Source organism: Diplotaxodon limnothrissa, linkage group LG18, assembly GCF_057381915.1.
Source record: "Diplotaxodon limnothrissa isolate DT_005_m linkage group LG18, D_limnothrissa_male_GT1.1, whole genome shotgun sequence".
NCBI lineage: Eukaryota > Metazoa > Chordata > Actinopteri > Cichliformes > Cichlidae > Diplotaxodon > Diplotaxodon limnothrissa.
This window is the reverse complement of record NC_140613.1, coordinates 16,885,065-16,911,061: the sequence shown is the minus strand read 5'-3', so window position 1 is coordinate 16,911,061 and position 25,997 is coordinate 16,885,065. Positions and strand designations below refer to the sequence as shown.

Sequence of the window (25,997 nt, the reverse complement as noted above, 5' to 3'; positions counted from 1 at the left end):
GCCTTGAGATCTGTGATTGTGGAGGCCATGCGAGTAGAGTGAACTCATTGTCATATCAAGAAACCAGTTTGAGATGATTTGAGTTTTCTGACATGGTACGTTATCCTGCAGCCATCAGACGATGGGTCCACTGTGGTCATAAAGGCATGAACACGGTCAGCATCAATACTCAAGAAGGCTGCAGTGTGAATCATAGCCTCAGCTTCCTGCTCCTAGGTGAACAGAATCTGGTGCGATCTTCTGCTGCTGTAGCCCATCGGCTTTAAGGCTCAAGATGCTCTTCAGCATACTTTGCTGTAATGTGGTTATTTCTGGGTCTTATCTTGAAGCAGTGTGGTCTTCTTCTCCAACCTCTAGCATCAAACAGGCATGTTTAACCAGAGAACTGCAGCTCACTGGGTATTTTGTCTTTGACCGTTCTCTGTAAACCCTCCAGATGTTTGTACAGGGCCTTTGTGGAAGTCCTTTTAATCTGTGGCAACAGGTCTGAAATCTTTCTGTAGGAAAAGTGTCATTTCACTCTTTTTTTGTGTTTTTCTACACTAAAAAAACTATTTTTCATCCATGTTTATTATATTACAGATTAATGTTAAATAATTCTGTGACACGGTAAATGATATCAAATTCGTGAACACCCCTGTCCTAATGGAACGTTTTTATGTATTTGCCGCAGTAAATAAGATGTACGTATGTGCAGTGATAATACAGGAAGGTGTCAAAATGTATTTTATTTTTGACAGCCATAAATATGAAATAAACACAAACCAAAATTTCAACAAGTATAAAAATATTAGATGTAGTGATGGCTTGTTCCAATGCAGACAAACATTTTAAAAAGAGGCAGACGGCCAAAGTGGTTTCTACCATTATATCACTGTTTTATATGTTGGTACCGAGTCAATGTTTAGCATCCTGTATGATTAATAAAAAAACTGTATTGTTCTTTATGTATCCCCCCAAAAAACCTTTAGAAGAAATCCCCAAAAAAGTCTTTAATCAAAATCTCCTTTTACACAAATCAACCCAACGGTGACTTTTATAGTTATTGGGAAACTCATCCCCTTCATGCAGCTATACTGTGTAATTCTAAGACTGATGTTAAGTAGAAATCAGTTCATTTTGCTCACTTTCAAATAGTTTTTGGTGACTCAGAAATGCCTCTGATGTTTAAAGTCTGAAATATTTTGAGTAAACGTAATAACCAAATGTCCAAACATGGAGTTGGAGTTGCTGCGTCTTCTCCAAGGCAACTACAGTACATTGTTTTTTCCTCTCCAGTGGATTCAACTGGTAATTCTTCACATTCACCCAGCAATGACAGACCTGAGTACATTTCGGAGGGCGGTCGCACTCACGAGACCCTTCAGTGGACCTGTGGGCTACTTCCAGAAGAGGATGTTCCAGAAAAGCAGCCAGCATGGATAAACCAGCAATGCTATGAGTGGGTAGACTAAAGATCCGTACAGGGAGTGGTCCAGGATCCCCTGTGAAATGACTGATAGATACAGCAACCAGCCATCTTGGAAGCTGACAGGCATGTCTTGCAGCTCTTGAAAGAAAAAGACTGAAAACAGGAGCGTGCAAGCTGGGCTGAGGATGACCAAGATGAACGCTGACAAAACCCTGGAGAGAGAAAAAGAGCAGAACACGGTTTTAGTTCTGTATAGTGATAGAGGGCTATGAAGGCCAAAGTGTCTGTGCAGGTGTTTACTTTGGAACGTGGGGTGTGACAAAGGCAGCTAAGGGCACCAGAGTGAGAGCCAGAATGAAGCCTAAGGAGAAGTTGATGAGGGCAGTGCAGCCCAGCAGCACAGCCAGGTACAGCACCGCGACGAGCTTCAGCACTCTCCAGCCCTGCTCCGTGCCCTCCCCCGACAGCAGTCTGCAACAAACAACACAACAGCTCACTTAATCTCCTGCGTCAAGTTAGCCATTGTCTGATAATCAACTAAAAGTTATGTTTTGACATGTTTACAATTTAACTTTATGTACTGAACTTTGAGGGGTAATCCACACAGGAAGCTCACTTTAGTTGATCGACTCATTCGGGCCCCACAGATTTTACGTCGCCGTCCCCTTTTTAACTTAAAGTTACCAAGTGCTACTGACTTTCTGTGTTTTCTGGTCACTTTGAAATCACTTCCTATGTGGATGTCTCTTAAGTGTGTGCACTGATGCATACATAACTCAGTGTGAGAACCCTGAATGATTTGAATTTGTGCTCATACTGAAAACTCAGTTTCATAGTTTGTACATTAATGTTTTGCCCTCCTCGAGTCACTCTACTCTGACATCAGGAACTGTCGCTCACTGGATATTTTTCTCTCTTTTTCTGATCATTCTCTGTAAACCCTAGAGATTGTTGTGTGGGCAGTTTGTGAAATACTCAGACAAACCACTTCTTACTATCATCTGATTGATTGATTAAATATTTGGGTTAACAAGCAGTAGGACAGGTGTATTTAATAAAATGTACAAGGAAATAAACAAGGAAAATCAATTTACACACACACACACACACACACACACACACACACACAATGTAGTACCTGTGTGTGTTATGCGGCAACGCCAGGCCTGCTGTGTAAATAGCAATTGCTGTCAGAACCACAGCCTCGGTCTCAGACACAGGGAAATGTTCGACAGCAGTCTCCTGAAAACGGATCGGCAGCGCGTACAGAGCAACTCCTGTCAGGTGGCTGATCACCAGAGGAGTCAACACCGACAGCACTCCTGGACTGGACTGCTGGAAGGAAGCAGATTTTTATTAAAGTGTTGCTTAACCAGCAAAATTCAGGTTCAGTTTTGATGAGTTTGTCTTAGCACGTGTGTCTAACCTGATCAATGTCAGCAACTCCATCCTCTGTTGTCGATGGTGGAGTATTGAGTTGAACCCACAAGTCTAATGCCTGTATTACAGTCAAGGAAAAAAACTGAAGGTTGAATTTGTTCCCACCCTGCTCTCAGCTGTTATTAGGTTTCTTTTATACATTTCATTTCATTTTTATTTCAGGATACACGAAGCAGCAGAATAACGGCGAGCAGGCCGAAGGCTGGCATGTAGTATCCAATAGAGACAAAGTGAGAGAGTGACGGCATGAGGTAGAAGAAGTAGGACTGGTGCAGGCGCTCCAGGAGGTTATTCAGCTTACGATACATTCCTTCCAGCAGCCTGCAGGACATTCATTTAGACAAAAAAAAGATCATAAAAGTGTCAAATTACAAGCAGAACATAAAAGCCTTAAATATAAACAAAATCAGTATACACCATCTCTGACCTGCCGATGGTAGTGGCGTCAGTCTTGTACTGCCGGAAGCTGTTGACACCCTTGATGGTTGCAGCTTCGATGTGGTAGCGCAGAAACAGGCCGTGGTCTCCCCAGGGCCGCCCACTGGCCTGCTTCATCACCATCAGCATCATAGTCTGCACAGCGTGGTTGTACCCTGACACGCTATCCCAATCGTTCCTTTGCAGCTGTAAACACATCCACAAAGAAAAGCTACATAACGACTCTCCAACACATAATCTTAGCACTCTGCTAACCATGCACAGAGCAGAGTGCGTCTGTTTATAAGCATTTACCTTGCCCTGGATGGTGCAAAGAACTCCTATCTTCTGACAAAAGGCATAGAAGAGGTTTGCTAAGTCCAGGTTGGGTAACTGGCCATTGAGGCCTTCCAGTACCAGGTCCAAACTGGTGATGACATCACTGCTAAGCTCCAGGGACAGTGCTGCCTGAATTGATCCGCCACGGCCTTGTAATGGAGACCACGACATACCTGGATGAACCATTTCAGCAGTAAAGTTAACTTAGTTGTACATCTCTTTCCTTTATTTTACTGTACTGTAACTAGATACACGTGTTTGATCACCTGTAGTGTTGGTGTGATGGTAGCCCTCCAACCAGGCCTGCATACCAATCAAATCATGCTCATTGACAAGGAAGATGATGTCCTTTGCCCAGTAAATCTGATCTATTAAAAAAACAACATTCATTAAACCAAGAAAAGCAACTGCAGCATCATTCAAATTGTGGAGGAGGAGAGGGGAATGAGTGTTGTACTCACTTCTGAAGTACTGAGCCAAGCCGAGAAGCAGTCCCACAGCCTGGTTGTTGTTATCACCTGGGCTGCAGGGAGCACTCAGCACCAAGGCTTCAGTTCGTGGAGCTCTAGGAGCTCGAAGGATACCATATACATTTGTGCCTTTTACAATCTGCCAAGAAGAGGAGACAGCACCAAAAACAAAGTCATGAAATATTCATAAAGATTATGCAAACATCAGTCTGTCTCTTGCTGAGAACAAAATCAGTTTTCCACGATAAACGTACATATCGCTCTTTGTTTTCATCAGGGAAGGGTAGTGTGCGAGAGAAGCTCTGAGTAAACACTTCCAGTCCTCGATCCTGCATATTCTTCACAAGCCAGTCCACTGGCATCCCACTGCAGAGAAGCAAATAGTCAAACAAGATTACACTAAAAACGATCAGACTTCTACCTAGACTTGAGTTTGAAAAAACAACAAAAAACTAGGAACAAACTGCATAAAGACCCACAAGCTTATAGTAAACCTTACCCAACTTTCTTCTTATGGGCTGCAAACTCCCTCCCTGTGGCCAGCGCTCTCTCCCCAGCTGGAAAGCGCTCCTCCACCATGGTAGAGCCCATGGCATTCTCTGACATGTATGTCCGCAGAGTGAACGGCTCAAAGGCCAAACCCATGAACCAAGCCACACCGGCAAAGTAGCAGACCACACTAAAACAAGACAGAAGTAATATTAATAGAGAGAGAGAGAGAGCTAAACGAAAGTAGGCAGACGGTTCGCACTGACTAAAGCTCACCAGATTGGGGCATTGAGGCGAGTCAGCATGCTGATCAAAGCCCGTCTTCTGTTTGGGTCAGATAGCAGCCCCATATTATCAGCTGTAACGTTACTCCAAAGCCTGGGTTTACTGGCGGATCCTGAAGGAAACACACTAACAATCCGTCAGGATAGCTGCCGCTGAGGAATAAACATCGATATGAAGACATTTATGACCATTCGACGCTGCGGTAATCACGCCTTTATATCGAGCTAAGAAATAGCTTCCAGGGATCCATTGTCAGAGCATCTACTGACAGCTGAGGTTAGCCAGGACGATTTCGCTAAATGGTAAATGTTTAAACCCGCTATACCCTGCAAACGCGTTTTTAAGATGTTTAACAATAACTTTGTATTATTTTGCAGAATGTATATGAAAAACCCACCTGTGTCCACTGGTCACATCCACCTTCAGAGGTGGGGCTTTATCGCAGAAGCCGCTGCTGGACGTTTTCGATTTCCTTGTTCCTGCGGGAACATTACTGCGGCGCACCGACTTCCGCTCAACCAAGTTAAAAATAAAAGAAAGTAAAACAAAATAAAACGACACAAAGAAATATCAAATCAAATCACTTTTTATTGTCACATCACATGTGCAGGCACACTGGCACAGCACATGCGAGTGAAATTCTTGTGTGCGAGCCCCACAAGCAACAGAGATGTGCAAACACAACAACACAAACGAGCAAAATACAAGAATGGCCAACCTGAAACTAATAAATATATGTACAATATATAATAGTGTATTGAAAATACTCGATGAATAACCTGTTCCATCGTTATTTTAAGGTACATGTTTAAAACTTCCCATAAAATTTTTCTTAAATGCCTAAAGCTCGTAGTTTTCATTTAGCGTGTGAGTTTACGCGTTTATTTAGTTTTAAACATCTAAACTTAGTTTTTTTTTAAATTATTATTTATTGCTATAAAATGTAGAACATCAATGTGGTAGCTTGTGGTAGCTTGCCAGTGGAAATATATATATATATATATATATATATATATATATATATATATATATATCTCATCTCAAAATGTGTGAGCTCAGAAGTAAGACAAAATTTCAAGAACTTAGTAACTTAAACTTTTGAGAAAAGGTTAAAATCGCAAAAAAAAAAAAATGGAGTTGGACAAACAAGCTTCCATCGTAGACAGTAGGGAGCAGGTGGGGAAGATAACCGGGAGTGATGGAGGTGTGTCCTGGAGAGAAGGTCAGTAGAAACAAGAGAGGATACGTGTTTTAATGGCAGGTGGAGAGGTGAAGCTGCAGGAGCAGATGTCATATAAGTAGACAAGTTTGAATACCTCCCTCATAAATAAACAACCAATAAGGAAACGATGCATGACTAACATATTTATTATTACATTTATCACATTCATACAAAAGTATTCAGTGACTGATATAAATGAATTAAAGGTTAATATCATTTGTAAATATTTAAAGTCCAATAACACTTTCAAGCTGCACTTGGAATCCACATGTTCCCGCTGCCGTCCCACGTCACTCTCCGGTGAGCACCGAGGCTTCTTGAAGATGCTGCCTCACCACCTCATCCAGCACTTTGCTCACACCTTTACAAGCAGTCATTGCAGCCTCAATCAGAGTCTCGAGGTGATCCTGATGCAGTCTGGCATCCATCTGCAGCAGAGCGATCTGTCCACCTCGGGGCAGAAGCGCTAAAGCCAATGAGCTCACGCCTCCATTTTCCTCCGCGTAGCACAGGTCAGCAAGGGGGGACTCATCCACAAACCCCACAGTGCAGGCACACACATAGTCCCGCATGGGGATGCCAGCGTCAATCACTGCCAATGTGGCAGCATTCACGCACACGCTGTAATTCCCTCCGTCTGACTGCAGAATCTGTTGAAAGACGATGGAAACGTGCTTGTGAACAATTACAAAAAAATCTATTTCTGCAATAATACCTCTCACCAGATGAAGCGTCAGTCCAACACGAACCTTGACATAGATATCAATTTGAGATCGAGGGTACAGCTGGGTCATCACAGCAGCCTCAAATGTCTGCTTCAGGTGGAGGCTCATCTCAGTGGATTTGCGGTCTCCGTGTGGTCGTCTCTTCCTCTCCGCTGTGCTGAACGTGGCCATGCTATACTGGCAGTTGATAACTGCTCGATCATGAAGAGTCCGACTTCGAGAACCTCGCATCTGGAGGAAAACGACAGGTAAGAACTGATGTACAGCTTGGACTAGACGTTACTGTGCTTACACACTGGAACAATGTTAACTGCACCCAACATAAATAAATGCTGCAATATACACCAACTGGACACATTTTTTGGTGCACTTGTTCGACGGCTTGTTAACACAAATGGAATATAAACGTATCATTTGCACAGAGTCAACCTGATTATTGTTGCTGACTGTGTTCATCCCTTTATGATCACATCTTGGGATGTTTGCTTCCAGCAGGATAGCACCCCACGTCACACACCTCAAACAGGTTTCTATAATATTCTCAAATGACCTCTACAATTACCATGTCTCATTCCAAAGGAGCACCTTTAGGATGTGGCGTAACAGGAGATTAATATTATGGATGTGCAACCAACAAATCAACAGCCACTGTGTGATGCTATTATCTCAATATGGACTAAAAAACTCAAGTGGAAAAGTGTTGTTGAATTCATACCATTAAACAAGGTATGAATTCAACAACAAGTGTAGAGAATGTATATGCTATCATAACTTTGATTTCAATTCATACTTCATGCTGTTGAGCCTTATATAAAACTTACTACACATCCCGTCTGCTTTGAGCAATAATTTAATAATGATACCACACTGTGCAAGTACTGCTACAAGCAAAGGGTCTCGCTGAAAATGCCCCTTTCTCAGGTATTTACACTATATTATATCAAAATGTGGCGACTTTATGTTACTGGTGTGATGACCATAATCAAATGCATTTTATTGTTTATCCCCACTAACCCTCTCCTCCATCCGCGGCACTTACTTCGTGGGGACCGTACACCACGGCCAGAGCTTTGGTGTTCCCCTGCTCTAAATACGCAGAGCCGTCGGCCTGAGTGAACACACCCATACGGGCCTGAAGCTTCCGCAGCTCGGTGGCTTTCCTTCCATCTAAACGGTATCCTTGATCAGACAGCAGTTCCAGGCCCGCCATGTTTCCGTAAACTTCGAATGAACGGCAACGCAGCGTCCCACGTGTCTCCTGCTACACTACATTACCCATACGCCGAGTACCTAATAGAAATACGGCAACAGCATAGGTCCAAACCGAACGACAACTTCCGGAAAAGAAAACCAGGCAGAACGGAAACCATGAGAAGCACAGTTAGTATCCACAGTAAACCGTTTTCATTGTGTTTAATACTCTGGTTTCACGTCACTGGTGGCTATGGTCATCTTTTATATACACTGCTGTGGTCCAAGTTGTTCATACCAAGATGCCAAATCAGGAATCCGTGCTCATTGTGACGATTGTGATACAAACTTGCTCAAAACGTCTAAAATAAAATATCTTCTCTTGAGGCCTCTGGACTTTTGTTACTACCCAGATCACACAGTAGGATCCGCAATCCACAATGGAAGAAAGGGTGCAAGAAAATTCCAACACTTTTAAAAATAAAATTTATTAGCATCTCTAATGTGTATAAATAAAAACATATATGAAACAATGCATATACGTATGATGTAATGAGCTTAACAATAACAGGGTTACATGTGATACAAAGGAGCAGTCTTCATTTTAGCCAGTGTATTGTGAGGAAAACTGAAATCAAGCTTTCAAATATGCATACCTATAAGTTGCAAATCTACATTCTTTGACAAGAATGAAATAAAGAATCTCTTTGGGGCGATAACAGGGAGAATATGGTAAATATCCTTTTTATGCATTCCTGTTCAAAGATTTTAAAACATCTTTCATTGAGTACATTATACTTCTTTTTTTTTTTTTAAGGTTCACTAAATGTTGAGGCGCGGAGATGCAACACTATTCACACTGACCCTCTCAGCTTTACATAAAAGTTAAAATCCTAAAAGGATTTCTCTTTACTCCCTTTTACCAAGGTCACGTTGTTCCACAGACTTGTAATGAGGGTCTTTATAAGCAGGCCCGATGGGAACAATATGACTATAATGTTTGACACAGCGACAAAATATTGGAACATATCAAACTTTACATGTAACTAGCGGACCCAAGCAGATCAAACAAACAAGTGGATTTTACATTTTTACTAATGTAACAAGGTTTGTCATTTTCTGCATGGCTTGCTGTGCCTGGGTCACGATACAAAGGAGACAGTGAACATGGGGGTGAGGGGGGCTCATCTAAGGATTTGGCTCTCTAAGGCTTAAAGCAAAGAATGGAAAGGACCTCTCTTCTTGTGTCACTTAGCGTTTTCCCATTTGGTCATCCTTTAATCAGTCAAAGTTGTCAAATGTCTGGACAGATTTGCACCTAAGACAAAATCTAAATGTGATGCACACTCTTAATTTACATTGCTGACAACTGGACGGGAATCCCTACAACCCAAAACGTGTGTATCATTATTGGCCACTGTCAGTTTTTCCTCATAAATTGAAAAATATCACATTTTTATAGGGGATAACAACATCCAAGACTAACTGCTTCAAAGTAAAAAAAAAATGGATAAGTACAAAAAAAAAAAAAAACCAAAAAAAAAAACAAAAGAAAGAAAGAGAAAAGTGATGTGTCTGCTTTAATATGCAGGTGTACGTGACGGTGACAGGTTATCGGCACCCAAGGATCATGGCGACCTCATTCAGCCTTGTGGAATGAAGGGACTATGTAGTAGATCTGAAAAAGATGGTCTCTGCTCCATCCCAAGTCTTCAGAAGAGTGCAAAGATCCCCTTATTTTCCCTGATATATCCATGTTCTCACGTCCTAAAACTCTGCGAACTCCTTTGCGCATTTTTCCGTTAAAGAAACACGGATTTCCTCCTCCTCGTAGTCGTCGAAGTTGCTGGTGTCCCCCGGGCCTCTACACTTTGGTATGAATGGAGCTTCAACCTGCAGAAGAACAGAAGGACTTGTTTTACTGGGTGAGATTATATATTTATGCCTACACTGGCTTGTCAGTAGAGCAGGCAAGACTGTATTGTATTACAGTGAATGTAGACAGCATCTGTTGTCCTGGCAAACCCCGAATGCTGTCAACTTAAATGATGTGCCTGTCAGATAGCTAGTGTCTGAAGCCTCTCCCTTTACAATGGAGGCAGTTTTTAATAACTTAACAAAAACTGTCAACTCTGCAGTTTGTGTAACAATTCACCAGATGTGCAGATACGAGAGCACACACATCTAAATTTCCCTCTAAAGTCTGCTTTTCATTCCTAAAACTACTTTATTCACGTCCTATGAGTACAACAAAGCACAAAAGCATGAATCCTTTGATTAGACATCTTAATCCCATCTTAAAAATCATCTTCAAAGCATCTGATCTGAAGAGCTTCCACACCACAGATATAGACACTTGTGCCTTCATACATAATCAGACACACACTGTACAAACCAGCTGATGCATAGCAAAGAGTTAACCCTTTAAAGCCCTAACCAAGAAATCATTCAGAGAATTTGTTCATTGAATCTTCTGACAATTTTTGCAATTTATCGTTTAAAAGTGTGTTGTCCAATTTATTTAGGTTTTATGGGAGAAGAAAAACCCAAAAGAGCAGAATCAAAGATGATGAAAAACTGTATGTATCAAATATGTTACAGGTTAATGGGTACCTCTGGTATCGCTTGTACTTTCATCTTTGTCCCCTCTAATTTAACAGGATTTTGTATAGCTACATTTTAACTAGGGCTGCACAATGACTCAAATTTTAATCTCAATCATTTGAGAATTTGACTTCCCATAACTGTTCAGCATCACATTTCCTGAAAGCACTTGACTGGGGTGATATACTCCAGGTAACAGCCATCGAAACAAAATTTAAATGTCTGGCGCAGCACGACGTGGAGCTTGTCCCTAGAAGCGGATCATCATTCATAGTTTGGAAATACTTTGGATGTAGGGCAAGCAACGTCAGCCAAGTCATATTATGTCTGTGCCACAAAGCAGCACAAGTACCTTATTGAAAACACATCACAAACTGCAGGATAATTAATGCATGAAGGCTAAGGAAAAACAATGCAATGGCTGCTAACAAGAATTTTCCAACATCAACTCAGACGTTTGTAAAAATAAGCCAATGCAACGCCTTCGTATGCGTATCCGTCTGTCTCACAAAGACACGCTGAAATCAAAAAAGTAGCCACATTAATTTAACCAAAGATATGAGAGTTTAAAAAAAAACAGGGTGAGTAATGTAGGCTTCTGGAAAATGATCGACAAAAGAGCCGTTATCCCCAACGCAATTATTTTTCCAAAGTGGTAATACCTGCCCTGTATGCAAAACGTTGCAGGGGAAATGGCAAATGATCTCACAGCTGTCGGGCACTTGGTACTCCAAGCTTAGGTCACTTAGGTCACTGAAATATTTGTCTGCAAAGATGTTTTAATTAACAGGAATTTTAGAAAATTTTTAGAAAAGCTAAAAGTCGCTGACTCAACTATGCGTTAAGTTCTACTTTAATTTTTATAAATATTTATTTTTCTTCTAAATGATGCACTGAATTTAGTCATTCAGTATGTTTTATTTGTTTGTTTACATCTGGCTTGTGGACAACAGTTAAAAATTAGCCATCTGGCAAACATTGTATATTTGACCTCTTCGGACAAAGCATTATCCTTGATAAAATTAATATAATTTATATGATCTATATTTAACTTTCTTTTAACTTGCTCTTTGTACTGTGTTTGTACATTAATTTTACCCATTATTTAACAGAAGTCATATGATTGCAGCTTATTCAAATACATAATACACATAACTGAGACTAAAGACAAACTGTGATTGGATGATTTTCTCAAACAGCAGAGTTGCATCTGTAATGCTTCAATACATCACTTACTGAACACTACTTTCAAAGATGCACTCAGTACAACACAACGTGTATATCTTAAATACAAAAACTGTGGCATTTTTTCAGAGTTGCCCGTTCAACTCCCTCTGCTCTGGATTTACTACATGTCAGAGAATAACCTTACACGCAGAAGCATGTGACATTAGCCAGGATCCAGAAACAAATGTTATACAATTAATCTGATCATTTCGTCGTAGTCAGATGTCTACTTTTTTCCATAATTATTCCATCCTGAAAATACATATTAAAACAAAATGATCAAAGAGAAGAAAGGACCTCTGCAAATATAACAAAATATGCTTATATGAGCTGGACTAGAATATTCAAATAGGATATTTGTTCACTGGGACTTCATAAAATCTCAGCATGGGTGCCCGCCAACTTACAGTGAGACTACACAGTGATTGGCCCAAGATATTACATTCTAACACTGTCATACAGCAATATACTAAAGGCAACTGTCCACAAAGAAAAGGTTCCAACTTCACTGTAAATACAAAACGGCTTCTCTTCCTTTTTGCAGCTCTTTATCTTACTTTTACTTCATAAAACCCCAGGAAGCAATTCTGCTCATGAGGAACTACTCTGGAGTTTTACTGGACTAACTTGAACAGAGAACGCTGCTTATTTTCATCTTATAGCAAATCACAGGTAGAGTGCAAAAACAAAGTTAATAAAAAAAAACCCATAATGATTCCATATTAAGCTAAACTAAAGGAAGTCTATAAGATTTAAGCCCAAGCTAAATAACTAATTAGATTTATCCAAACAGTCCATTATCACTGTCACGCCTGCAAACTGGCATGTGGCACCATGTGCAGTAAAGCTGGGTGATTTCCAAGTGAAAAAACCCCACACCTTTACTGGCCAGTTAAAAAATAAAATAAATATATTAAGTAAATACTGTGCATGCAACAGTAACGACAATCAGAAAGGACCGTGTAGTAAAACTGATTGAAGAGTATTTAGAAACTTTCTAGAAAATAAATAAATAAGTATGGGTGTAAATCGATATGTAATTAACTCTACGAGCTAATTCTGTATGGTGTCACTTTAATGTGTGTTTGGTATCTTGCCTTTCTCTCATAAATTGCGATCCAGTCTGTTGTGGCGAACCATTTGTGTCCTTTGATGTCATTGACTCCATTCTTCAAGTTGCCGTAGCGTTTGGTCAGATCCACCTGCAGCAGGTTTCTCAACAGGTCCTTTAAATCGGAGCTGAAGTGAGACGGGAACCGAACCTGAAAAGGCCACAAGTGTTAGGATTTCATTTCTAGTAGTTAATCGTTAATCGTGCACATTTAATTTAACTTAGCTATCATGCATGACCGTTGCTCCTCATGCCATCATGTTTGCATTTCCAAAAGAAGCAGCTTCTTACCTTTCCAGACACAATCTTCTCATAGATCTGAATAGGCTGATCTGCAAAGAAAGGAGGGTAGCCAGCTGCCATTTCATAGATGAGGACTCCAAGGGCCCACCAATCCACAGCTTTGTTATAGCCCTAAAATGAACATAACACATGTTAATGTAACAGAAACACACAAGAAGAAAAACACTTCTAGTATATAAGTGGAGAAAAAGTAGGCTGTTTTTAAGACATTTAAGACTTTCTCATTATAATTTATCACTTGAGAAAACTTCCAAATGGCTCCCGCAGCTGCACTTGGATAATAACACTGAGGAGCTTTGGTTAGTTGCATTGTAAGAATCTGCACGTCACCAGTAATTTTACTCTGACCTGCAGTTAGAAAACTGGAACTTTGTATATAGAAATAAGACATTTGTATAGCAAGCACAGACAATTCTGTTCCCTCTCTAGATAAATTCCTGCAACAGTTCTTTTCTTTTAATGATGATTTTATTTTTTGGTCATAGAAACTTTTGTAAAATATGACTCATCTACAGACCAGTGTTTAGGCTTTACAAGCATCCATTAGCAGAAATGAAACTGTACTCATAAACGCAATTAACGCAAATGTTTAATCACCCAATCATACTGCACATCTCAATTCATTTATGCACGGTCAGGACAACCTACTGAAGTTCAAACTGAGCATCAGAATGGGAAAGAAGGGTGTTTTAAGTGACTTAGACCTTAATATAGTTGTTGGTGCCAGGCAGGCTGGTCTGAGGATTTGAGAAACTGATCTGCTGGGATTATCCCACACAACCAACTCTAGGGTTTACAGAGAATGGTTTGACAAAGGGAAACTATGCAGAAAGCAGCAGTTCTCTGTGTAAAAATGTCTTGTTGATGCCAAAGGCCAGAAGAGAATGAGAGGTCAACAGCAACTGCATTCAAAACTCACTGAACCTTGAAGCAGATTGGCTATAACAGCAGAAGAGGACACCTGGTGCCACTCCTGTCAGCTAAGAACAAGAAACTGAGGCTATAAATCACACCGGTTCACCAAAACTCAATAATAGCAGATGGAAAAATGTTGCCTGGTCTGATGAGTCTCGATTTCTGCTCCAAAGTTTGGTCAGGTTTTAGTGAAAACAACATGAAAGCATATATCCGGCTGCTGGTGGTGGTGTAATGATGTGGGGGATATTTCTTTGGCACACTTTGAGCCCGAGTACCAATTGAGCATCATTTAAACATCACAGAGTATTGTTGCTGACCATGTCCATCCCTTTATGAGAACAGAATCTATATAAAATGAAGAATTCAGTCAGTTCTGAAGCCAAATGGAGATCTGTACCTAAAGTTGCCCGGGAGTTTTTATTACTGTATCACCTATAACTAAAAGTTTTGTGTTGTTAGAATGTGCCCTTCTTATTTACACAGGCAGTAGGTCCACTTCCATTGAGCTGCAGCGGACACTTAAAGCTCACCTACATGTCTAGAAAGGAACCAGTGATGAGGTTGCTTGCAGTCCTACAGACAAGCTGTTTAAAAGATAAGCTGTAAACCTTTTCTTCCTATGTAGTCACACAATTCTTGATGTTATTTTGCTTCAACATTTCTGTGTGGCATCGCTGATTTTCAATATTAATCAAATAATGACTAAAGTAAGAAAAAATGCTTTGATGCAGTGCAGAAAAGTAATGAAAAAATAAAGTTACAAAATGACGTCCATACTTTGCTGAGTATGATTTCCGGAGCCAGGTACTCCGGTGTCCCACACAACGTCCATGTCCTGCCTTTTACCCGCTTAGCAAATCCAAAATCTGTCACCTGGAAGTCAGTCGCACATTGTTTATTCAGCAAGTGTGGACACACAGAAAACACAGCAGAATTGTGTATTGATCTGCGTTCTGGCTCACCTGAATGTAGCCGTGGTGGTCAATGAGAAGATTCTCGGGTTTCAGATCTCTGTATATGAGATCTAGTGAATGGAGGTATTCAAATGTCAGCACTATCTGGGCGGCATAAAACCGCGCATGTGGTTCACTGGAACGGAAGAAGAGATAATTCTGTTTAGAGTCGTAAACAAACACGCGCGAGTAATATCAGAAAATCTATATGACGAATCAAAACCGCAGGAGACTGCAGACGAAAACTAACCTGAACCTTCCAATTCGTCTTAGGTGTGAGAACATCTCACCACCTGGAACATACTCCATTACCATGTACAAATTGGAGTTGTCCTAAAACAAGAGGGGAGGGGCCAAAAAACACACTTTAATTTTACTGAGACTCAAATAAAGGAATTTTAATTATATAATGCCAAAAATCATACTGTACCTTAAATGCGTACTCAAGTTTGACGAGAAAGGGGAAGCTCACTGCCTGTAATATCCTCTTCTCATTTAATGTGTGTTCTATTTGCTTGAGTTTCACCACCTGACAGATAAAGAGATAAGATGACCTTGCCGGGCAAATCTCACTAACATTAGCAACAGACACGGCTGAACACTGAAAGCAAAGGCAGCTTTTAGTTATAATTTATTTTACTTGTGTCCCCCAGTAACCCTTTTAATACAACAAGAACAGGTTATAATGTCATTTTTTTAAGAAGATTAGCAGCCATTTGTTGGATGTGTTTAGCGCCACCTCACTTTCATCGTCATGCGTGGTTCCCGCTTATGTCAACACTACTGTCTGTTTGACAGTGTTGCCACTGACCTTCTGCTTGTCCAGTATTTTCATGGCGAAGTATTGCTCTGTTCCTTTGTGCTTCACCAGCATGACTCTACCGAACGAGCCGGTACCCAGCGTCTTTAATCTGTCAAAGTCATCTAGGCACGTCGTGCTCTGTTGAAACAACATTATGTTAGCCTGCTTCGTGTGCCAAGTCTTTAAATAGCGAGTTCAACTTTTCGAGATTCTGACCTGTGGTGGGCATTCCCATTTCCGTAAGAAATCTTCTTTGGCTTTGGCTAGAAACTCTTTAACTAAAAGATAAAGAGCACAGACAGGCGGTCAGCACACACTTCTTTATGCCAAAAGAGCTTGGCTTATGAGTACAAAAGTTATATTTGGCAAAAAGAACGAAGGGCATTGTTATAGAAGGGAAAGGAACAAATGAGGAGAACAATACGGGCAATCAACTCTCATCTGGATATGAATTAAAACATATATTAAAAGTATCACATACTTTAGTTTAAAGAGGGGGACAAAATACAAACACAAGACAGCAACATCCACAACAAGCAGACTAGTGATGCATTCCAAGACACTCAGAACGTTCTCTGTTATTTTGTAGCCTTACTAAAAACGGTAAGAGGACCACAGCACTCAGAAATGAGAGGGAAAAGTGTATCTGAGCATCTTGTGCATCACTTACAAGGAGTTTGTGGGAAGGCTACCAAACAAAGCATAAAATGGTAAGCATAAACAAACCAATGTATGGGACACACAGCAGATATCCAGATTGAGAGAATGCAGATAACAAAAAACACTGAATTATTTTCAAAGCAGGACAAAGTAAAAAGCAAGCACGTCTAGCAGGTTTTCACAATAAGACCAATTCTGTTTGCCATTCTGGTCATCTTTGGAGGAATTTAGCATACCAAAGGTCTCTATTGATCACCAAGGTTTTTCAGGAACAATCACCCACACGGATGACGTGATAGAAAAGAGAAGACAGAGAGAAATATAGAGTTCATGTACATAAAAACAAGTATAACACGTCAACAAACATGGAGCATGTGTAGTGAATAGAAGCAACAGGAATGAAAACAGAGCTGAGAGTCACGTGAGGAATCGAAGAAGAGACTGACTGCCTACTATGGTGTTTTAAAAAAAAGCTGTATCAGAAATTCAGCCATGCGTGCTAGATCAGCCTGAAAAGATCATCTGTAGCAAAGATAAAAACATTACAAATCTAATCTGAACTACAAACTTTTTTTTATTTAAAGCATCTTCTTTCTTTTTTCACTCCCACTGAAAAAAGAACAGCTATGGTACAGTAACAAGTGGCTACCTCAATGTCGGAATTGAAGGTTTTTAGCAATAACTTTTTGTTGATAAACTCTATGGACACCAAGACATTTGGGTGTTTTTGTCTTTAACATGAGTATAGTGATTTTGTCAAATGAGGTTCTGGTTTCTAAGAATCAGACACGTGCAATCTGAGTCACTTCCAGCACCCTTTCAAAACAACAGCAGTTCCTTAGTTCCCAAACTCTTCCATTGGGCTGTGAAAACAAAGAGGTGATACAATACAGCAGTAAACATCCTCCTTCACCAACTTTTTAAAGCGTGCTGTTGGTATCAAGTTCAACACAAGCATTTTTATGAGGGAAAATAATACAGTTTTTCAGTTTCCATTGGATATATTGACTGGCAGGTCATAGCATACAGATTTTATTTGCATTTAACAGTGCCCTGTATATCATCCATTACACATTTTCACAGCAGATGCTGTTGCAGATGCAACATCACTTATCCTGCTGAACCACTGCGCAATATTTTTGTACTATTGAGTGATTATTGTTATCGTTTTGTGTTTTTTGTTACCATTTATATGCATTTTTATACTTTTAACTAAAACATCTGTAGAGCTGCAAAACCAAATTTCGTTTCACTGCATATTCTGTTGTTGCCAACTTGTATCATCTATTCTCTTAATTACTTTTCTTAGCTCTAGTATGACCTTTTATAAACTTTAATCTGTTAAAAATAAGAAAATAATGCCCCAAACTGCAGAGGTCAAAGTTAAAGACATATTTTTACCCTTGCTTAAATAACCCATCACAAACTAAACATAAATTCCAATTCCAAGGTCTGCAAATACATTAGAAGAAAATATCCAGCTTGTTAGAGAAATAAATGAAGCATCTAAAAATTATATCAAAAACTTGAGGAATATACTGTCTCAAGTCTAATTCAGTGCGGGGGTTGGAAAAAACAAACTGTGAGGTTTAGGCTTGTTCAGTTTAAATCTTCAATACTCTTTGCAATGCTGCGTGTCTATAGAGTAAAGTTAGCACAGTCGACAAGCCCTTTCTGAGATCAATGCCAAACTCCACACAAGCAAGACATGGTTGAGTTATGTTGGCTTATCCAGTTACACTACAGTACACGCGCACTGTGATATAAAACAGGTGTCATGATGGCAAGTGTTTAATCTCTCCGTCCAAGTGTGACCGTGTCAGTGCTCTTCCAACCGGTCCAGCTTGTTGCATCAATGTACAGTAAACACAGGTAACGTGCAGCTCTGTGGGTAACCAGGTCGTCTTATCAGGGCGGCTACACTCCAGACAAATCTGCCCCTCGGAGCACAGTGTCAGCTTAAATGGGTTTAACAGTTAGCTATGGCCCAGGATCTAGGGATCATAGTTGCATTCAGCGGAAATGCTTGGCAGTATAGATAATATAGCTGATCTGATCATCTCCATCTGCCTGAGTACGTCTGCTTGGAACTGTGCACAGGGCCTGTCTGGTGTCTCTCTACAGGTCAATAAATCTCAGCAATCACTGCATCATAAAGTGGCATTACCTTAAACAAACTCAGTGTACAACTCAACACAGATGGTTCTCTGCTTTGTGTTGTTTTTTTTAAGAGTAAGAAAATGCACTGGGCGTGTTTTTGTTTGTAGCCAAATACAGGAGGATTTCTTTTTATTATTTAAGAGCAAGGGAATGCTCAATGATGACCAGCTGCACACATAAAAGCATATGAGCACAAAGTAACACTGGCCTAGTCTGAGCTACGTCAAACCTTTCAAAGCTTGTAATACCCCTTATCCTCTGACGAAGGTCTGATGACAAGCTGCTCCAGTCAATGACACTGAGTGTGAGAAGTGAGCCCTGATGGACCTTTACCACAGTAAGATTAGCAAAGGGACTCTAAACAAATGAGTGACACGATTAAAGTGTGCTTTCTGGGGAGCGTGCGGCCCTAATGCTGGGAAGACGGCAGCAGGTCCAGGCTTTATGAATGGAAAGAGGGCATTTGTCATTTCTCCACCATATTTGGTCATGCTGCTGTTTATGCAGCCCAGAATAAAATGTGGCAGTGAAGAGCCCGGGGCAGGAACAATCCTACGCTGCCTTCAGATAAAATTTACTGTCTATTTATTTAACAATTACCCAAGAGCCTGCGGTTTATTGCCGCAGATTTAAGACCATCTGTGAAAACTTTCTGTTTTCGTACAACTAGCTGCTGTTGTTATTGTTGAGAAGAAGCCTGCAGTCAAATATGCAGCAAGAGCCAAAGAATTATAAAGCTCGAGATGACACAACAAAAGAGGTGGCGAGGTGATGCTAAGGCTCAGGATTTTTACTCATTAAGCAGGGATTTTGACATGAGACAAATACAAGTCGCTGATGAGTGTGTCAGTGTATGAAGGCCCTAGAAAGCTACAACCATCAAGAGGCAATGAAGTGACAGGGGCCTTCTGAGGGCTAATCCCCCCACCACTACCACCACCACCACTTAAAGCTAAAGTTAGCAGGCTAGCTGCTCTTCCAGGCTCTCTTGTGCTCCAGTTTGCATGCAAATCGCCTTTTTAACATTTGAAATTACCATAGAGAGCCATTAATAGACACGCACTGTTTTCCTGGCTACTTAACAGGCTTTAATAGTCTCCTAACACTGCCAGGGCTCCCCTTCCCCACCCCCCTGAATGCCAAAAAACCACAACAATCCGGGGGTCTTCTTGGCGCTATAGCTACCTTCAGTAGCCCCCCTACTTTAAAAAAATGGATATATATACGCAGAACCACAAAAACAATACTTCATGCTCATTTTTCTATCTAAACGCAGAGTGCTTTCAGCGTCGGTGCAATGTGGGAATGTGCGGGGGGCGATGACGGACGGACGGCCCTCCCTTGCTTTACTCTGGCTGGTAGTTTAAACAGTTTTTAGTTATAACAGGCTAGCTGGCTGCTTCGTGGCATCTTGTTGAGATGACTAAACGCAACACAATAACACTTCTGAGTTCAAACGACAGCTCGCACTCACCGCTCTCTAGCTCGTTGCCCTTCTTGGCGGTGGCAGCGTTCCCCATGGTGTGGAAGACACGGCGGTCGCTCCGACTGAGAAGAGATGGCGGCGGCTAGCTAACCTTCCAGCTTATGTTTTCGAGGTCTTCAAAAGAGGCTAGCCCGAAATCGATGCAAGTGTTTACTCGGTTTAAAAGGCGAGGAAAGCAACGTCCAGTAGCCGCCCCCTTTCCTTCCAGCTGCCCCCTCGCTCTCCCTCTGTCTCTCCCGCTCCTTCTTCCCTGCGAAAGATGTTCCGCTCCCGCTAGTTCACTGATGTCTGCACGGCTGTCATGAAGCTAGCGGTCACTCCTGTTTCTGACTAAGCTGCTCCCGAGAACCGTCACCAGCACTCAGCTGCGTTCACGGAGCGCTCAGGGGCTTGGATTGGCCACAGATGGCTCTGAGCAGATGCCAAACCAGGCATGCTTCCGCGTTTTTGGAGCATCGCGGCGATTGTATTTCGCAGATGTGGGATACCGTTAGAGTGCTCTTTTGTCTGACTTTAGAGGAATGAGTCTTTATTTCATTTGTGTGTTCAGAGCCAAACGCTATTAGTGTTCCCTTACACCATGTCAGCTGCACATCTGCTTTGACAAGTTCATTGCACAGCTTCAAATGTTTATTTGTATGCCTGTGTGATTTATACATGACAAGTACGCGATAGACAGATATAGTATCACAAATATAGTAGTAATAACTCATATATTATCATTATTAGACTTAACTGAAAAGGAAAGGGAAAATTATGTTAAAACCATGTTGTTTTTCTATCAAAAATAACCAAGGTTTTTATAGTTAACTGAAAGTAGACAAAAAACTAAAACTAGATTTGTTTTTATTTAACTGAAAAAATAATAAAAACTACAAATGTAAAAAAAAAAGTGCAAAGTAAATTTCAAAAAAGTAAGTAAAGTAAGTTAAACAAAAAAAGTCAGTGAAACGATTTTGTGAACTTGGAAAACAAAACAAAAAAATATATATATATGAAATATCCTGAATTTTGGTATTTGTTCAGTCTACGGCCTTTGTCTATAGACTGAAAGTCAACTGCTTTTAAAAAGTTCTGTTTGTGATTTTTATAAATCTTGTCTCTGGCATTTGTCATACATAAAATAACAAAAATTAAAAATAAATAAATAAATGATATAAAATACTCTGAAAACAGATAAAATAAAATAAAATATGCAGAACGTTTCGTTTACATTTTTACAGATTTGGTTGTATTTATTTACTAGTCAAGTACATAGAGGACTGTTTGTAATCTACTTTAAATTTTATATTTCTATCTATCTGTAAAACATTTCAGACTAGATTTCAGGTTTAAAAACTTTCTTAGAGTAAAGTATGTTTTTCTATCAAACTAAGATTTGGTACATAAAGGAGTTTTAAAGCGATTTAAAAACCTTAATTTAGACACCCCAAGCTGTCTTCATAAATTTTTGTATTATAAAATCTAGTATAAACCTTCCTCAAAATTCCCATATTAGGACAGGGTATTTATTTTATAAATAAAATAATAATACCATAAATACCGCAAGAAATAGAGTAAAACATAACACAAAACAAAAATACAAGACTAAAAACATAGTATTAATGTTTCTAATAAAAATATTGAAATTATTTGTCTGCCAATCTATCATCACAGCTTTTTCTGAACTGCAAACAGTAAATAATCAATAATAAGTTATTTTGTAAGTACAAATTTAATAAGCATACCTGTAGTTACAACCACTGCAGCTGCCTCATTCTTTTCTGACAAGATGTGGCTCGCTTTGCTCCATTCAGCTACATGTGCCTCGCAGGTAATACCATGTGGTAGATGGTATAAGACCTCCTTGATCTTCTTGCTTCTTTTCCCTCTGTAACATCTGTGTCAGGGTTTTGTTCTTTGCCTGCAGATCTGAAGGGAGGCAAGTGCATTGTGCTTTTGCGAGGCACAGTGCAGCTTGGCTTTAGGGTGACAAATGAAAAAAATTCCTGCATTTCTTTTTTGTTTTATTCCGTTTTAATTTTTAGTATTGGTAACTTCTGGTAACTACTGAATCTTCCTGTGGTAACGTGAGTCTCATATGGACTTTCTAATATAGGAAAAATGCCAAGGGTGGAATTGTGGTACTACAGGAAGAAGTCTGGAGCGGCAGAGAAGTATGTGAGGGTGATGTAGGAGGTGAGGACAGCGTAACAGAGGTGAGATGTGTGGTGTGGTCGGTTTAGGGCAGCTGTGGCTCAGGTGGTAGGCAGGTCATCTACCAATCAGAAGGTCTGCGGATTAGTAACTGTGAACAAGATACAGAATCCCGAGTTGTCCTTGATGTACCCACTGGACTGTGAGTGGGTGAATTTTAGATAAAAGTCTTTATGTGTGTGATGTTGCTGTGGTTGGGGTGAAAAATAGGTTCAAGGTGGGGGTTGGAATACATCAGGTGGTCAACCATACATAGCAACAGATAGTTCACAAGAGAGGAGAAAAAGAGTGTGAATGCTGGGTGGAGATGAGTGTCTGGGGTGATTTGTGACAGAAAGATAGCAGCAGAAGTGAAAGGGAAGATAGTAGAGAGACCAGCGATGATGAATGGTTTGTAGACAGTGGTACTGACAAAAAGACAAGAGGCTGAGCTGGAGATCTTCATTGACTAGAATGGACAAAATCAGAAATGAGTACATCTGTGGTGAACCCAAATAGAGCAGCTGGAAGAAGAAGAAGAGAAAAAGGCTAGATAATAACGTCTGGCTTTGCTTATTTATCTGTGCTGTGAACTAGCAGAATGGTTGGAGAATCTGATCCAAGCTTTGCAGTTTACCTCAGGCCTACATCAGCTTCAAATCCACACTGGGTATTCAGTCTGACAGACTAACTGTATGGTGATGTTCCTATTTAGATGCGTATCTGTGTGCATCTTTGAAAGTCGGTCTGCTTGGAGTTTGGATCATTTCCTGTGGCTTGTTCACAGTTCAGATTTCCTGGTTTTCATACACGCGACCTGGATCAGTGTCTTGCATCTTAGGAACAAGCCTGTTGTCTCGTGCTTTAATCTTTGGTAAGCGATAGCTTTCTTTAAATAATTATGGCAGCGCTGCCAAGAATGTCACAACTACAGCATGCAGGAAGATTATTAGAGGAAGTGAGGAAGTAATCCATGCCTTTGGAGTGATGACCAGCGAAGCAGAGCATTTGGTATCCAGCCTTGCTGTCATATGACATCATGGGTGTCTGATGATTGCTATCAAACATTGGCTGGTCAGTTATTTTGAGGGCAGAAGCTGAAAAAGCATTTTATTCGACATATATTCTGACACAGGAAGAAGAAAAGATCAAAATGTTTTTAGGTGTTTATTTCAGGCTAGTGGTTTGCCTCCGTAGATTAAAAAAATATTTTATACTTCCATTCTTCCAAAACACAAGGAATATGTTTACATTGTCCTTCAAGGACAAGCATATCGCCTTGCTGTCCTTCATTTTAGTCTGTCATAGGCAAACTACGTCTTTACAAGATGCATGAGCACTAAGGAGATTGTTGAACTTAAATATAAATTACTTTATGCAACCCTGAAGAATAACCTCGGAGGTGGTTGATTAAAACCTTCTGCAAAAAATGTCAAAGAAAAGCAAAGTAAGCTCCGAGGAAAGTTCAAGGATTGCTTGTCTGCACACTATTATTCAAATCATATGCAAAGCAAATCAGTCCTCCATCACATTTACTAATCCTGATCAAAATTCATAAATGGAGGACTTCTGTCGAGAACAGAAGGCAAACAGGAGGAGCCAAAAGGGCACAGCAGTAAACTGAGCCATATAACTGTGCGTAAAGTCAAGACGATGACACACAGAGATCACAGAGAATTACCAGTTCACCAGTGTTAGGCCCAAAATTCATCAAAAGCCCAAAGAGTAAGAAATTTTCCTTTGCAAAAGAAAAACAGCAGCTTTTAGAGACTTCTGCATTCCACCTGCGCGTCTCTGGCAGCAGAGATGTGACGTATTTATGTTAGGGTCCCTGGGTCGTTGACCCAGTGTTTTTGTGTTTTTGGTTCTTTGATTTTGTTATTTCATTATATTCTAGCTTTGCTTTATGGGTTTTAGGATTATTCTTAGTTTAGGTTCTCTGGGTGGGGTTTGGTTAGTTTTAGTGTTCTGGTTTTCTGTCTGTGTTCCATGTTGCTGTCTCCCCTTTCTGCTGTATCCCCACATCCAGTCAGTGTCTCTGTTCCCTTTGTTATAGTGCCTGCCCGTGAGTCTGTTATGTTTCCTGTTTTACTTTGAAAGTCCATATGTGATGTTAATATGTCTGGTTTTGCTTCCTCTTGTCTCGTTAGGCCTGATTTGCCCCAGCTGTGTTTCCCTCCTGTTACCCATTCCCTGATTGCTCCCTCTGTGTATTTTAGCCCTGTGTTTCTTAGTGTCTGTGTCGCGATCTACCGTTTACTTTGCTGTGTGTTTTGTCATTTTTCTAGTTTAAGTTTGTTTTGAGTTTTTTCAGTCATGTTATATTTTGAGTCTTAAATTAAAGCCTTTTTGAGTTCACGTCTGTCTCCGGAGTCTGCACCTTGGGTCCTATTCCTGCTTGCACACAGCCTCACCTAACAATTTAAAGCTTTACAAGTCACCTTTTATACGCTGTGATACTGTATGTGCAATATTACTTTTTTCCACTTCTGCAGTGTTGCTTACTGTTCTAATGATCACATCCCAAAACCCTGCCCGCCCTGTTGTTTTTAAGACCAATAGCAGAGGTGGTTGAGATAGCAGAACTCACTGCTTGGCTTAGTGCAGATATCAAGGGTCTTATTATCGCCAGCATGTGGGGTGGGAGGTTCCCCCCTTCACTGACAGACTCAGCCAGCTGTCATATTTTGATAAGGTGTCTGATGATTGGCTTTTCCTGTTCGACTGCAGCCTTCCTGCATACTGTAACCAGATATCCCCACCATTTGTTGTCGCTGCACTGATCCACAGTTAGGTTTACATGTATTCACCTTTGGATTGCATTTCAGGGGGCTGTTATGCAACTTATAGCATATGTTAAAATGCTGAAAAACCTACAAACCAATTTTATTCTGGCATTTTAATGAAATCAATTATTGCTAGCTAAGTGATTAAGACAGGTGATTTTTGCTATTAACAACACTACTTATTTTATTACTGACAACTAAAAGATTAGTTTGAACTCTTATCCCTGTGTGGAATTTATCCTGTTTACATTTACACTGAAATATTTGTGCCGTCTTTGGCATTTCAAATGCAAATTTCATCCATCTATTTTCTTACGCTTATCCGATTCAGGGTCACGAGGAGTTTGGAGACCAGCTGCTGTAGGGCAAAAAAGTGCGGTAAATTTTGGACATGTTGCCAGTCTACTGCAAAGGTAGACCTATAACCATTCACACCAACATTCACATCTATCACCAATTTAGAATCACCAGTTCTTCTAATGGGTTTACTGAGCTTGGACTGTGGGAGGAAGCATAAGTACCTGGGTGAAACCCAGGCAAACACAGGGAGAGTGTAAAATTCCACACAAAAACACACACACAGCCAGCTGGCTGGTGGATTCAAATCCAAGACCTTGCTGCCTGAATTGTTTGATTTTAAATATATCTTGGACACCTGGAAATGTGAACGTGTGCATTATTTTTGCAAGATGAAAACCAGATTTATGTGCTTTATCTCGCAAATGTGTTCAAAGTCGCTAAAGACAACAGAATGACTGACATAAGAATACTGATAATACTGTGTGAGTGGCTCCTAGGGCGGTGTATTGCACGTTTGCCCATT

At 40.4% G+C, this 25,997-nt stretch overlaps 3 protein-coding genes across 3 annotated transcripts; all 3 read right to left on the bottom strand.

Annotated features, from left to right (window-relative positions):
• Nucleotides 1–875: 875 nt before the first annotated feature.
• Nucleotides 876–5,307, bottom strand: gpaa1 (glycosylphosphatidylinositol anchor attachment 1). The gene is made up of 13 exons (XM_085378073.1): nt 5,249–5,307; nt 4,843–4,963; nt 4,577–4,756; nt 4,332–4,443; nt 4,069–4,216; nt 3,874–3,975; nt 3,584–3,780; nt 3,279–3,475; nt 3,019–3,172; nt 2,838–2,909; nt 2,550–2,746; nt 1,712–1,882; nt 876–1,623 (listed from the first exon to the last, which is right to left on the bottom strand). Exons 2-13 carry the CDS (start codon nt 4,914–4,916, stop codon nt 1,380–1,382), a joined length of 1,848 nt encoding a protein of 615 aa, XP_085234199.1. The 5' UTR covers nt 4,917–4,963; nt 5,249–5,307; the 3' UTR covers nt 876–1,379.
• A 965-nt stretch (nt 5,308–6,272) lies between these two features.
• On the bottom strand, nt 6,273–8,019 carry exosc4 (exosome component 4). The gene is made up of 3 exons (XM_085378488.1): nt 7,838–8,019; nt 6,823–7,029; nt 6,273–6,723 (listed from the first exon to the last, which is right to left on the bottom strand). Exons 1-3 carry the CDS (start codon nt 8,006–8,008, stop codon nt 6,364–6,366), a joined length of 738 nt encoding a protein of 245 aa, XP_085234614.1. The 5' UTR covers nt 8,009–8,019; the 3' UTR covers nt 6,273–6,363.
• Nucleotides 8,020–9,698: 1,679 nt separating this feature from the next.
• prkacbb (protein kinase, cAMP-dependent, catalytic, beta b) lies at nt 9,699–20,603 on the bottom strand. Its single transcript, XM_085376913.1, has 10 exons — nt 20,202–20,603; nt 16,124–16,185; nt 15,917–16,045; nt 15,536–15,634; nt 15,356–15,438; nt 15,115–15,241; nt 14,930–15,025; nt 13,223–13,345; nt 12,918–13,082; nt 9,699–9,882 (listed from the first exon to the last, which is right to left on the bottom strand). Exons 1-10 carry the CDS (start codon nt 20,245–20,247, stop codon nt 9,757–9,759), a joined length of 1,056 nt encoding a protein of 351 aa, XP_085233039.1. The 5' UTR covers nt 20,248–20,603; the 3' UTR covers nt 9,699–9,756.
• Between the last annotated feature and the right edge of the window lie 5,394 nt (nt 20,604–25,997).

What these genes read in the sequence shown, in the direction of transcription:
- exosc4 (XM_085378488.1), bottom strand. Translation starts at nt 8,008, where the DNA reads ATGGCGGGCCTGGAACTGCTGTCTGATCAAGGATACCGTTTAGATGGA. An exon ending in TGGTGTACGGTCCCCACGAA is followed by an intron (nt 7,030 to 7,837) that starts GTAAGTGCCGCG and finishes GTTTTCCTCCAG; the next exon opens with ATGCGAGGTTCTCGAAGTCG. An exon ending in AAATTGATATCTATGTCAAG is followed by an intron (nt 6,724 to 6,822) that starts GTTCGTGTTGGA and finishes GTCTTTCAACAG; the next exon opens with ATTCTGCAGTCAGACGGAGG.
- gpaa1 (XM_085378073.1), bottom strand. Translation starts at nt 4,916, where the DNA reads ATGGGGCTGCTATCTGACCCAAACAGAAGACGGGCTTTGATCAGCATG. An exon ending in CCATCACACCAACACTACAG is followed by an intron (nt 3,781 to 3,873) that starts GTGATCAAACAC and finishes TGGTTCATCCAG; the next exon opens with GTATGTCGTGGTCTCCATTA. An exon ending in CCGTTATTCTGCTGCTTCGT is followed by an intron (nt 2,910 to 3,018) that starts GTATCCTGAAAT and finishes ACTGTAATACAG; the next exon opens with GCATTAGACTTGTGGGTTCA.
- prkacbb (XM_085376913.1), bottom strand. Translation starts at nt 20,247, where the DNA reads ATGGGGAACGCTGCCACCGCCAAGAAGGGCAACGAGCTAGAGAGCG. An exon ending in GGGCAACGAGCTAGAGAGCG is followed by an intron (nt 16,186 to 20,201) that starts GTGAGTGCGAGC and finishes TTTATCTTTTAG; the next exon opens with TTAAAGAGTTTCTAGCCAAA. An exon ending in AGAAGATTGTGTCTGGAAAG is followed by an intron (nt 13,083 to 13,222) that starts GTAAGAAGCTGC and finishes TGGCCTTTTCAG; the next exon opens with GTTCGGTTCCCGTCTCACTT.